This window comes from Salvia hispanica, chromosome 1, assembly GCF_023119035.1.
Source record: "Salvia hispanica cultivar TCC Black 2014 chromosome 1, UniMelb_Shisp_WGS_1.0, whole genome shotgun sequence".
Classification (NCBI taxonomy): domain Eukaryota; kingdom Viridiplantae; phylum Streptophyta; class Magnoliopsida; order Lamiales; family Lamiaceae; genus Salvia; species Salvia hispanica.
Window position 1 is genome coordinate 47,534,842 of NC_062965.1, and position 13,762 is coordinate 47,548,603.

Consider the following 13,762-nt stretch of genomic DNA (forward strand, 5'->3'; position numbering starts at 1 on the left):
TTCTAGATGGAATTGCCACTTGTCCAAAAAGGTGAAATTTATAATCTTGATGAACCTATAAAGGATTACTCATAAACAAGGGACTATAATGCCATAAAGTTGAAAGTACAAGTTGCTTATTTTATTTACTAGAAAACCATTTTTGTCCGACAGATGCAATGCATTGTATTAATTCTCTGCCACAGGATTCAAACCCTTGGATTTGCTGAAACTGCCACTGGTTTTTAAAATTCTTATAAAATTAATCAATCATATTCCAGTGGTCCAACCTCATATTTCAGTTGTTTTTTTATGGAGAATACAAATTTTATGGGAAACTATTATTATATGTAAGTGTAAAAAAATAGAAATAATAAGTACTAGTATAATTTGTACTTACTCCGTTCTAAGAAAAATACCCCTTTTATGAATGACACAAAATTTTATGCATCTTTATTTTACATTAAGTGGAATATGTAAAATAAGATAGATGGAATAAAATAGATATAAATATATTTCTATTTTTAATAATGCATCATCTTTGTTGAGACATAAAAAAAAAAAAAAGAAGTTTTGATATTTTCTCTAAATACAATGATTTGGCTAAATTAAAATTTAAAACGTACTACTCTATTCATAAACGGTTGTGGTGGTGCTCTATGCATATACTCTATTTGTCCTCAAATTGATATAGTAATAAACTAATACTCTATGTCCCAGCTAAGTTAAGTTGTATTTTTCTCTTGAAATGTCACAATAAAGTTGAGTCATTTTCTTTTTTGATAAAAAATAAAATATTCAATCATTCTTACTTTATGTCATCACATACTTTTACTCTCTCTTTATCTTTCCTACTTTATCCATCTTTCCTATTTTTCAACATAATTTCTTAATTACCATGCTCAAAAATTTTAACTCAACTTAATTAAAACGAAAAAAAATCATATTTATTTGTATATCACATTTAAAATGACTTTTAGTTTTTTTTCTTAAACTTTATTTTATCTTCACTTAATTAGGCTAAAAAATAATTATTTCTACTTTATTTTATCTTCACTTAATTAGGCTAAAAAATGATTATTTTAAGTAGATTCGATTGGCTGTACTAACTGGTGCATGTGGTCCAGAAAGCACTCAAGCTTTGCCCTCTCATTTCACTCTATAAAACCACTACCACTCCACACCATCTCTCCTCCCCCAATTCTCACCCAAGAATTAACGCCACCGCCTCCCCGCCCTAGAAACACCAATTTCTCCGCCGCACCAACACCGATCTAGCTGCCGCACAACTAAAGAAGCGAAAAAACATGAGGCCGTCCGCTTCTCACTACGCCGGAGGAGAATACTACCAGCCTCATTTCCTCGATTCCTGCTCTCTCTGCCAGAAGCATCTCAGCCACAACAGCGACATCTACATGTACAGGTCGGTTGAAATTCCTCAATTTTCAGAAAATTAGATCTCGATTTCCTTCAATTTCTAGGTCAATTTATTCGCCTAATTTTCCGATTGTTCCGATCTGCAGAGGAAACGCGCCGTTCTGTAGCCAGGAATGCCGGCAGGAACAGATTGAGATGGACGAGGCAAAGGAGAAGAGATGGAAAATCGCTTCGAAGAGATCTAACGCCGTTAGACAGAGCAAGGATTCAACCACGGAATCCGATACCGATAAAGCCGTGCGAACAGGCACCGTTGCTGTAGCCTAAACCCGAGATTTTATTAATACATATCAAAATTCAGATCTCCAAATGCAAAATGAAAATAAAGGAGAATCGTATGGGAAAAGAAGACTTAATTGATGTTTTCTCGAAATTCCTGATTATGAGAGGAATTACAGTGGAGTTTGATCTGTAAAGAAAAAAAGTTGGGGCGGGAAGGAGGAGGAGAGAGGATCCTGCTGTTACAATTTTGATTTTTAATTTAATCGTTTATGTAATGTTTATTCCCTTTTTTCTTGAATCAAATAGATTTTGATGTCTCTATTATGAAAGCTGCTGCGATAGGATTCTACTAAATACCTTTACAAAACTTAATTAATTTAATGCATTTTCTCTCTCTCAATAGTCAATTTATATATTCACTCATTAATTAATCTGCCAAATGGATTGATATACTGTGAATAATTCACAGAGGTCAAGGATTTATTTTATTAATACTAGTATTTTCTATGAATCTTTTGTGTCTGGGTGTTGGTGTTTGGAAAAGGTGATATTTTAAAATTATTCTACTTGTTTTGGTTAATAAATTCAATATGAAGTTGTGGCTTAGCTTGGTACCAAAAGATATCAGTACTTCCTCCGTCCTATAAAAGTTGAGACAAAACTTTTGGACATAGAGATTAAAAATTTATATTAAATAAATAGGAGAGATGAAAAAAGTAGGAAAGATAAGAGATTCCTCCGTCCTATAAAAGTTGAGACAAAACTTTTGGGCACAGAGATTAAAAATTTATATTAAATAAATAGGAGAGATGAAAAAAGTAGGAAAGATAAGAGAGAGTAAAGTAAATGATGGAATAAAGTAAGAGTGATTAGATGTTTTGTCTTTAGTTAAAAAAGGAAATGACTCAACTTTGTTGGGACGGACTAAAAAGGAATACGACTCAACTTTTATGGGACGGAGGGAGTACTATTTATTAGTAGTATTATTTAAAGAGATATTTTTTTTTGAAAAGCGATTTAAGAAAATGATACAAAGAGTACCCTAATTATTAGTGGAAATATCGGTTGAGTAAATTTAAACTATACTATTAAACACCCTTTTTCATTACACTACATTATATTAAAATGAGTAAATTTAAACTATACTATTAAACACCCTTTTACATAACACTACATTATATTAAACTAATTGTGGGTGATTAGAATGACTAATAATGCACGAAAAGTTTTCGGTTCCCTTGCATTAATACTCTTTTACTCAAAATTAAAATTGTTAGATACATTTACTTCATTCACGAACCGAACGGTTAGACACATTTACTTCGTTCACGAAATGAACATGTTACAATAAAATGAGTTATTTAATAATACATTTACGTCCATTTATTTAGTACATGAACTACATGATGTTCTCGAATTTGTGTAGTTTATTTTCTCAAATAGATTGGGAAAAAAAAGTGAATTTTGGGACCGGTGATAGATGCTAATAATAGCTACACTTTGAAAATTACCTTCACGTACTCAAAAAAACATAAATAAAAATGAAAAAGTTAGAAACTTCTGTGAAACTTCTAGGAAGCACTATGGAGTATGGAATGCCCTCCATTTTATGTATGATTTTGACAGAAATTATATTGCCTAAAGTTGTAAAAATATTCTCCTTAAAAGTTGTACTGTCTGAAATAAATAAATTAGATTCTTGTAGAGCCCAATCAGAAGATACCAATTATTTGAGCAAAAATAATTTACTACTAAGAAAAGTGTTTGAAGGTGGGACACGTAGTAGAAATTTGTGACATCGACATTAACTTTATAAAGATTTGTAGATTAGGGGCAGGCCCTATTATTCCATTGAGTTAGGCAAACCAAGATTAATGATGAAAGTCACTCATAAGAAACTTAATTATGAATTCGATGATAAAATACAGCTCAATTGCTAAAATGTTTCTTCTATTATCAATAATTTGGAAATGTCAGGAGTTTGAATCACAAGTAGATGATAAAATATTTTTGATTCTCTTAAAAAACTTAATGAAAATTTGAATGTAGTATAAGCTTTACATCAATTAATAATGTGACTGAGTAATTTATTTACACTGCATAACTTTACATCAATGATCAATCAATAGTGAAGTGACAAAGTAATTTATTTACATCGCAGAGTTTTACATCGATCGATAGTGACGTGACAAAGTAATTTACTTATATCGCAAACGCAACAATTTATTTTTGAATGGCTTTTTGAAATGTTTGTGCATAGTAATGGCTTTATGAAATGTTCATACAGAGTAAGTAACTAATTTTTTATAAAGAATCTAGATATTAGAAAATTTATTAAACTCGAAATAACAGTAAATGGTCATATATCATTCCACCGTGTCAATTCTTGCAAAAATAAAAAAATTGATGTATTTATGGGGTCTTCTCCCATCACATTGAAGAGACCAAAAGTCGTTCAAGAAGGTGTGAGTCAACATACTTTATTTAAATCATATTCCAGCTGAAAACTAGGGGCGTAAAAAGGAAGTGTTGAAAAGGTCAAGGTTATGAATGTCCAACATTACACATACAGTAAAATAAAAATCCTTCTAGAATTAAAAGAATAGTCAAATATCATTAATTGATGGACCTGTTACTTCTGCAATACTCAATTTTCTCAATTAATGAAGATATGAACTTCCTTATAAACAAGATACACTTGTAATTTGTGTATTCTATCGGTCCATGATTAGATTTCCCTCTTTTTTCACCATATTTTGAGATATATGAAATATTTATGAGAAAAAAAGAATACAATGTGAGTTAACATTCTATGGAATATTGATTTTATTAATGAAAATATGAAAGGTGAGTGAAGTACATTGGGAAGTAAAATTAACTTAACATTTAAAAAAAAAAAAGTGAAATAAAAGTTATATTGATGAACTAATAAATGGAAAATTGAAATTCTTATTAGAGCATCAGCAATAGAACGGATGTCTCGGCGGACATCGCAACGGACTTCCCAAAAACACCTCCTGCCAAGTCATAAGGACCTCCCACTGCACTGCCACGTCATAAGGACATCCCACTGCATAATGGTGGACATCCCCAAGGCAGTGGCGGAGGGAGGTGGTAACCAGGGGGTTCGAATGACCCCCCAATTTTTTTTTATTTAGTACTATTATGTATATATATAGAAAATTTTAACTTTATATTAAAATGTACCCCTATTCCTATTCGACTACTCCTATTCAACTACTCGTAACCCCGAATATATATTCCTAGATCCGCCACTGTCCCAAGGACATCCCGACGGAAATCCACAATAATAAAAATTCACAAATTCACCAAATTAAACAATTTACGGAATTAAAAGTTTGACACGAATATGAGATAAATGCAACGATTTTATTTTAAATAAAAGCATACATATTTAAATTAAAAAAAGTACATAGTTCAAAAAACAAATCATCCCAAACCACAAACCGTTTCAAACAAAGTCCATGTTATGCCTTGAATCTCTATAGTTTGCCGCTAGCCGAACGGGCATCCGTCGGTCTCGCGCCTAATGGCGGACATCCCGCGCAGACGTCCGCACGCCGGTCCGACGTCAACCGGGACGTCCGGCGCTGCTGATGCTCTTACTATACAGATGAAGTCATTTGTTTTAGAGTCTGTTCAGGACCATATTCGTCCAACCAAAATAGCTTCTTCTCCAATTTGTTCAAATAACAAATTTTGATTGAGTAAATATTCTTTTAGAAGGTTTAGTTCAATAATAGTTATAATTGGTCAAATAGTCAGTTTATTGAGCTATTACGAATCCAGATTTGACTTATACTCACCAAATTTAAAATTTAATTCAAATTAAACTGTATATTATTGTGTTTATAACTAAGTTTTGTATTAAATTAAATGAAAAATATACGTTGAAGTTTATACCTTAATGTGATCATACTTTTTAGTTAGAATCAATTGCTAGAACAGCTATAAGGTAATTTGGGGATTATTTTACGAGAAATTCTATAGGTATATAATAATATAAATTCTAGAGTGAACTACAAAAATGGTCCATGGACTATGGGTTTATCTCGCCCATAGTCCCTGGACTTTAAAAATATCGTCAGTAGTCCCTGGACTAAGGGTTTATCTCGAAATTGGTCCTTTTGGCTTTTTTTGGTACGAAAATACCCTTTGATATTATTTTGGGGGGTTTGGGCAATTTGGTCTTTTTACACTTTTAACATTTTAAATCTGATATTATTTTAGTTATGTACTAACTTTGATATTATTTCAAAATTATCATTCTTCTTTCATTTTGTTATCCTTCACTGAATTTTTTTTTATTTCAATATTAGATTTAATTTTATAAAATTAAATTTAATATTTAGATTTTTAAATATCAATAAATTTTTTAATGAAAACTATTAATTCATGGACACTATAAATATTGATTAAAACTATTAATTTTTGTTATTTAATATAATATTCAATTGAATTGAAGAAGTACAGAAAAATAATATTAATCATGATGGAAAAATAAGAGTTATTCTATTTAGCCTCCGTTCGGTTGTTATAATTGCTTGTGATTAAATATTATGAAGTTGACTAAAAATTTGATCCTACTTAAAAATTTATATAGGAGTATTTTTGTTGAAATTTTCTAGTAAATTTTGATTGTTTTCAAATTAATAAACAAAAATTATATTAGTCTTACATTAGATGCATATTTATTTCAGAATAAATTGTGTTATATAATCTATTTATGATTAAAGCTATTTAAATATTGATTAAAACTAAGGCGTTGTCATACCTTATTGATTACATAGTACTATACACTATCAAATATTGATTATAACTATTAATTTTTGCTATTTAATAATTTTTATAATTAAAAAAATTTATTGATATTTAAAAAATAAAATTTAAAATTTTGTAAAATTAAATCTAATATTGAAATTTAAAAAAAAAATTCAGTGAAGGATAACAAAATGGAAGAAGAATGATAATTTTGAAATAATATCAAAGTTAGTACATAACTAAAATAATATCAGATTTAAAATGTTAAAAGTGTAAAAAGACCAAATTGCCCAAACTCCCCAAAATAATATCAAAGGGTATTTTCGTACCAAAAAAAACCAAAAGGACCAATTTCGAGATAAACCCTTAGTCCAGGGACTACTGGCGATATTTTTAAAGTCCAGGGACTATAGGCGAGATAAACCCATAGTCCAGGAACCATTTGTGTAGTTCACTCTAAATTCTAAATGGGTCCGTACATTTATCAACATGTCTATGTGATGTTTTTTCTCAGTAATAATCTTATAGTACTACATAGTTTATAGTAGTACTATTAGTTATTACTAATAATAATACAAACTGATGTTCAAGTTTTAATTATATGATTAACTAATTATTTTAAAGAGTAAACATGTCGACGCAATTAATCAAATTTGGAACGGGTATAGATTTATACATTTTAGACGACTACTATAAAACTTTGTGAATAATAATAGAATTAACAAAATGGACTAAACACAAGCCGACCTTAGCTCAGTTGGTAGAGCGGAGGACTGTAGTCGTTCAGCTGTTATCCTTAGGTCACTGGTTCGAATCCGGTAGGTCGGAATGTATTTTTTTGTTCACGATGAGAGAAATGTTACTTTGACTAAATTCTAAAATTGGTCCACTATATTTGTTTAAAAAATCTTTTTGATTCTATGCATTAGTGAGATTAAGGTCGTTAATCGAACTTTGGGAAATCTTGTTGGTTGCCGACCACATAAAGGAACTTGATATGGCAATTGTGGTGAGTTTTAAGTATACTTTGTTAAATGTAGCTGAGAAGGGTAATTCCTTTAATTTCGTTTTTTAATTAATTGAATGAGCTAACTCGATTAACCTCCACATATATAACAATACAAGTTTTTCCATCAATTCATTAGTCATATAGGTTATGTTATTTGACTTTTCTCTTGTTTATAAGTTTGTACGTTGGACTTGCTTGCTCGCTTTTTTGGCTTAAGCTTATTTGATATACAAAAAAAAGACTTAAGATCGCATCCCAAGAAGCAAAATTTATTAACAGAAAAAAGAGCGCCAACCGAAGGAGCTTATGATAGAGTGATGATACAAGTAAATATATTTGTAAGTTGTTGATATCATATCATGTCACATTAGCCCTCTGCATGATCATGAACCTCCTTCTACTCACTCCACCAATGTGTTCACTAATCTTAGCAAGGTGCGCAATTCGCCTCTTGGCCGACTCCGACGCCCCCATCGCCTTCGCAGGAGCTGCGGCCTCCTCCCCCTTCGTTGCCTCGTCATCTGCATATTTCGCCGGAGGGCTCTCTACTCTTGTGACCTGCACTATCTGCTTCAAGGTCTCCACCACATTGCTCATCTTCGGCCGATCCTTGGCGCTCTTCACCAAACAGGCGTCGGCTAGTTTGGCGATCTTTCGAGCTGCACTCAGCGAGTAGTCATTTTGGAGCCTTTGGTCTAGAATCATGCCAAACTTTTTGCTATCTGCAGGGTACTGCTTCACCCACTCCAGCAGCTTCTGCTCGGATTTGGGGCGGTCTCGTTCCAGAGATCTCCTGCCTGTCAAGATCTCGTACAGGACTACTCCAAAACTCCATACATCGCTCTTTGAGGTCAGGTGCCCGGTCTCTATGTAATCTGGGGCAGCATATCCGTATGTTCCCACAACCTGTGTAACACGCTCGATTATTTATCCAACTAAATAGGAGTATGTAAACACACGCTTGTTCTATCTATCTATCTGTCTATCCATACCGCAGTTGAAACATGACTATGTCCGGCTTTAGGGCCCTCCCGGGCCAGCCCAAAGTCCGAGAGCTTCGCCTTGAACTTGTCATCCAACAGCACATTTGATGACTTAAAATCTCGATATATAACCTTCACAAATTGGAGTAAGCAAGCATCAACAGAAATGCAAAGACTCGTCTTTTAACAAGCAACGAAAACCTTAGTCATCTACCTGAATTTCTAACTCTTCATGAAGATAAGCCAATCCCTGAGCAGCACCAAGCACTATTTGCAGCCTAGCATCCCATGAGAGTGGTGGAAACACCTTGCTGAAGAGATGGTCTTCCAAACTCTTGTTTGGCATGTACTCGTACACGAGCAGCCTCTGGATTCCTCTCTCGCCATCCACAGCACAGTATCCGATCAGTTTCACAAGATTCGAATGCTCCACGACGCCTAAGAACTGCACCTCTGCCACCCATTGCTTATGACCCTGATAGCAATACACACACCAAAGCCTTAACAAAAGATTGATCTAAGAAGGAGAGTTAATCAACAGAGTTTTCAAACATGATATCTTTTACACATTACTACATTTAAACTGCATCAAAACTCTGCATATGCCAAGTAGAAAGATCACTCAAAACACATAGTTAAGATGATGATGTGAAATCTTGTTTTGAATTGATTCTCACCAAGAACCAATCTTGAAATGACAGCTAATCAGTTTTGGTAGTTTCCACCAATCTTCAACTCTCAAAATGGATTTTAAAATCAATTCACATTCTCAACCACAATTATGAAGTATAATTGTCAAAATGCACTTCCAAAAACTCCACTAATCTGCCTAAAAAAAGCACTATAAAGCCAAACATACAAATACAACAAGTAGGGCCAATCAATCCAGCAAGAGACAAAATTGGAAGAGGAGAGAAAACGAAAGCTCTGAAAAGGAAACAAAAAATCTTTGACAGACCTGAAAGCCATCCCTGTTGAGTTTCTTAATAGCAACAACAATAGGATCAGCCTTTCCCTCAACAGGCTTGATGGTGCCCTTGTAAACACTCCCAAAACCGCCTTCCCCAATCTTGAGCAAACGACTGAAGTTGTTGGTGGCCTGCCTCAGCTCGGAGAATGTGAAAACCCTCAAATTCTGAGCTTTCTCGGAGTATAATTCGGGTATGGTGCGGGGCGAAGTGGCCGAGCATGAAGATTTGGTGATCCTATCGGGTTCGGAGATGTCAGATTTGGTGTCGTCTTTGAGGATTGGAGCTGATTTCTGCAATCTGGTTCTGCTCCTATCCTTGAAGTAGTAGAAACACTTCATCTTTTCCTTCCCCTTTTCTATTGAGATTCAAATCATGCCCCACCTGAGCTGAAATCAAAATACCTAGAAATTGAAGCGTGATTGATCATTGTATTGTTGGTAACATAATAAATCAATAAATCTGTCCAGAAAAGAAGCAAGAGATGGAGAATTATGAGTATATGAAGAATTGAAGGGAATGGAGTTGGGATTGGAATTTGAATGGATAATGAAGAGGAAAGGGATAAAAGAAAGCAGAAGGCGGCCAATGAAATGAACATTACCTGTTTCTCAATGCATTCATTTCAATTTTCAACCAACTCCCTCTCTTTCTCTCTCACACACACACGCACAATAGAAGAATGGGGTATCAATCAACGTAAAGGTTTGATTTTGAAGATAGAGTTAAAATAGTTATAGGAGAATTTATTTATCTGGTGTGGCTTGATTATACATACAAAAATGTGAACGTATAATATAAACTTTCTCTCTCCTATCTGGAGTTGCTTTCCAAGAGATTTTAGTGATGGAGGCCAATTGAGGATTTATTTTGTTGATTTTGTAGGAGAGAGAGAGAGACAGCAGACAACTCAAGAAAGGAGGGCATGTTGAATTCCTAGTACCTCAACAAAACCAAACTTCTAGAAAGATAGGTTGTTTCTTTCGCGGCCCCAATAGAGATGGAGATTTATTGGAGTCTATATTCGATGTGGAGCATAAGATTAATGGCAATGGTGGACTTTGAATGTTGCCTCTAATCGGTTCTAGAAGACAATAGAAGAATCAAGTTGTTTATTACGGAGTCTAGCGAATCATATTTCTATTCACACTCATGATATTCGATGTTCTTTATGAATTCTGAAGTGTGAAAATCGTCTTTCTAGTGTCAATGTTTCAGAAGAACTCTGTATTCTGATTTTATGTCTAGGGGATCATAACAACGATTTTACAAACTTTATCATAACTCTAATTTCACTTACTTATGTTTGTTTCTTTGAGGGAATGAGTTTCTTCACTTTGTATGCATTAGCCAATTTGGGCTTCCCCACTTTAGATTGAGTTTTTTTAGCTGGATTGAGTATAAGATTTGCTTGCTCACTGTTTTAACAAGTAGTGCCTTTTGATTATAAAATAATTCTAATTTCACTTTTCACTTATAATTAAATTGGATAAATTGGAGTTATTCAAAGTAGTATCTGCACAATAGTTCTCTTACTTTTATAAATGACCATTTGACTTCATAAGTTATTAAACATGCAATTATGTTAGGACTATAATAAAATGTTCCAACACTTGAAACACTGCAGTTTTTCAAGTCAATCTCTGGCTCGCATCGTTGCTTTTTTGAAGTTAATAAAATCATAATCAGAATATATGAATGGATTTATAGGCAAATGTTGGGAATTTTATTGTTGAGACATCATTGTGCAAGATTGTATCATGTGTCAAGATGTCACTCAATGTTTGGATCTAAACATAACTACATATGTGAACGTCAAGAAAATGCATATGAAAATAAGTTCGATTATTTTGATATTGATTCGATTTATCCTAACTACAGTAAAACTAATTAAATAACGTGCATCCGCTTTATAACTATTACTACTATAATTAATTTACATAGCAGTGATAGAAATTTGTAAGTTTGTTTTGGCCTTTTTGCTTGCGCCGTCTCCAAAAGTGGGTGGTGGTTATGTGACATGACTTAAAAGTCAAATTAAAATATTTATTTCTGTTGTCATATTGTACTCTATGTTTATGATTTCTTCAGTTGTTAGGTTGATCAAGAAATTGGACTTAATTAATTGGCACGCCAATATTATATTTATAGCAAGATGTTAAACAATTCTTAAATAGCAAAAATGTCCACCGTCACTCTTGCAAATATTTAAAATATTAGTGAAAATTAATAAAGAAAGACCATTTATGGTCAAAGGTGCTGTTTATTTCCACATAATTAGTTAATCAGAAGTGGTAACTGGTAACTTTCATTTCATGTGGGGGATGTATGGGAAAGTCAATACGAGCCTTGCTTATTTCATAAATAATTGTTACCTTTTAATTAATCATTAATTTATGCTGTTCCAACTTTATGATTTTAGGGAACATACATGTATAATTTGCTATGTCTTGTTATTAATTTAATATTTAGTTAGAAAGGATCTTTGGAGCGCACTCACATCGTCAAAATCAAAATTTTAAAATTTATATATTTTGCCCCATGATGTATAAATAAATAGTTTCTACCAAACACTTTTGACTTAATTCTAATGTTCAACTTAATTAGGTAGTAAGGTAAATCTTTTTGGGTGTTAATTCGTCTCATTTGCGTTTTATATTGTGAAATATATATATGTGGATCACCACTCGTTTAACTTGTTGACATTTCCCCCCTCGACTAAATATAAAATTTTGTTAAGATGTATTGTTGGTATGTTGCGATTGGAAATGTTTAATGGAAAAGGACTAAAATACAACCCGTCATTTTTGTAAATACGCAAGATAATTCTATTGTATAAAACAAAATAATACAAAAGCGAAGATCAGACAACAGTATAACATATATTCCCACTAACACCACATACCAAGACCTACAAAAATTCAGTTCTATTGTATAAAACGAAAAAATGCAAAAGCGAAGATTAGACAACAGTGTGACATTAATTCCCACTAACACCATATCCCAAAACCTACAAAAATTCAGTATAGCCGCACAACAAACAAAATAACATGATGATAAACCAGCAACCACACGTACTAACAACCAGTGGTGGATGCAGAATTTTTATTGTGGGGGTTCAAACTAGTGTTTAAAATTGTTACATACGTTGACAGTGTCTGCATCAAAATAGTTAAGAATTATATTTATTTTAAAATTAAATTTACTACTAATATTATATTATATGTATTGAATGAGTAAATTATAATTAAATTGTATTGTTTCATATATTCATAGTATTAATCAAATCTTAATTAGAGTTTATTAGGATAGTTTTGGACTTTTAATTGGCACGAGCTTGCGGCTCAAGGATCAATACGTTATTTGCTGGAACTGGTCAAGACTAGACGAAATCGTAAACGCAATATCTACAGATAATGATAATTAACATGAATTAAATGGCAAAAAAAATGTAGTGAGAGTGACATTGTTGTACCAAATTAACATGAATTAAATGATAAAAACTGTATTAAGATTTAAGAGTGACATTGATGTCACAAAACAAGCCTATTCAAATTTGGGCACATTCTGACACGCTAAACCCTAAGTCATTAAGTAGTTAATGACTTAATGTTCCTTAATTAAAAAGTAATTTATATATTGTTGAATCCGCAATTTGATTCAAAGGTTGTGTTTTATGTAACTGTCATTATTACTGACATACAAATATATATTTTACCTATTATTTCATATTCTATTTTATGTGGAAATGAATATCAGCTTTAAGCATTTTGGTTCGATCATATTGATGTATTAAGTCATTCTATTTGTTTAACTTCATGATTTGTAAATTATTATCTCATGTTCGCAATAATCTTGGTGCTATTCACATTGATAAGTTAAAAGGTTATATTTGCTTACATGTAATATTGATGTCATAAACATACAAATATAAACTTAATTCGACACGTCACTAGTCAAGATATATTGTACTACTTCATTTGACTTAATTGATCTTTTATTCCTAGAAAATATTGTCACCAAACCCGTGGACGTGGTAATTTTTTGATATATTGTTTTATTTGTTGTTGACTTATTGTTTTTGCTTCTAATTTTATTGCATAGTTTTAAAATTCCTCACTGATATGAAGAAAAAAAAATGATAAATTGGATAAACTAAACTATGAATTTTTTGTGTTGCCACTATATATTTTCTGATAGTATGCTTATATTTGTTGTTGATAAATAGAACAGTGACCAGATTTCTGTGATAGAGTCAATTAGGAAAGTGGATTTGTAATAAGTAATAACCGAAATGTATAAATTACTTAGTTGTTAATTATATAAATAAATGGAGTTTTTTCTTAAAAAAATTAATGAAAAATGTACGTTTTTCGTTAGTA

The 13,762-nt window shown here is 32.3% G+C and overlaps 2 protein-coding genes and 1 non-coding gene across 4 annotated transcripts; 2 read left to right on the forward strand and 1 right to left on the reverse strand.

The window, feature by feature from the left end:
* Positions 1 to 1,173: 1,173 nt before the first annotated feature.
* LOC125201820 (FCS-Like Zinc finger 3-like) lies at positions 1,174 to 1,967 on the forward strand. The gene is made up of 2 exons (XM_048100077.1): positions 1,174 to 1,402; positions 1,503 to 1,967. Exons 1-2 carry the CDS (start codon positions 1,287 to 1,289, stop codon positions 1,681 to 1,683), a joined length of 297 nt encoding a protein of 98 aa, XP_047956034.1. The 5' UTR covers positions 1,174 to 1,286; the 3' UTR covers positions 1,684 to 1,967.
* Positions 1,968 to 7,162: 5,195 nt separating this feature from the next.
* On the forward strand, positions 7,163 to 7,248 carry TRNAY-GUA. The gene is given in 2 exon segments: positions 7,163 to 7,199; positions 7,213 to 7,248. It is a non-coding gene; the product is annotated as a tRNA-Tyr (tRNA).
* Positions 7,249 to 7,677: 429 nt separating this feature from the next.
* LOC125202607 (probable serine/threonine-protein kinase PBL19) lies at positions 7,678 to 10,172 on the reverse strand. 2 transcript variants are annotated; one of them, XM_048101041.1, is made up of 5 exons: positions 9,985 to 10,172; positions 9,371 to 9,769; positions 8,627 to 8,887; positions 8,422 to 8,544; positions 7,678 to 8,335 (listed from the first exon to the last, which is right to left on the reverse strand). In XM_048101041.1, exons 2-5 carry the CDS (start codon positions 9,719 to 9,721, stop codon positions 7,787 to 7,789), a joined length of 1,284 nt encoding a protein of 427 aa, XP_047956998.1. In that variant the 5' UTR covers positions 9,722 to 9,769; positions 9,985 to 10,172; the 3' UTR covers positions 7,678 to 7,786. The 2 variants fall into 2 exon arrangements, with proteins under 2 accessions (XP_047956998.1, XP_047956997.1); XM_048101040.1 differs by having other exon boundaries at positions 9,371 to 9,784.
* Positions 10,173 to 13,762: the final 3,590 nt, after the last annotated feature.

Bases quoted from the DNA above. Each gene is read 5' to 3' on its own strand.
- LOC125202607 (XM_048101041.1), bottom strand. From the start codon at position 9,721: ATGAAGTGTTTCTACTACTTCAAGGATAGGAGCAGAACCAGATTGCAG. The intron at 8,888-9,370 runs GTCTGTCAAAGA...TATTGCTATCAG, and splicing joins TCAACAGGGATGGCTTTCAG to GGTCATAAGCAATGGGTGGC. The intron at 8,336-8,421 runs GTATGGATAGAC...CGTGTTACACAG, and splicing joins ATAGTCATGTTTCAACTGCG to GTTGTGGGAACATACGGATA.
- LOC125201820 (XM_048100077.1), top strand. From the start codon at position 1,287: ATGAGGCCGTCCGCTTCTCACTACGCCGGAGGAGAATACTACCAGCCT. The intron at 1,403-1,502 runs GTCGGTTGAAAT...TCCGATCTGCAG, and splicing joins AGCGACATCTACATGTACAG to AGGAAACGCGCCGTTCTGTA.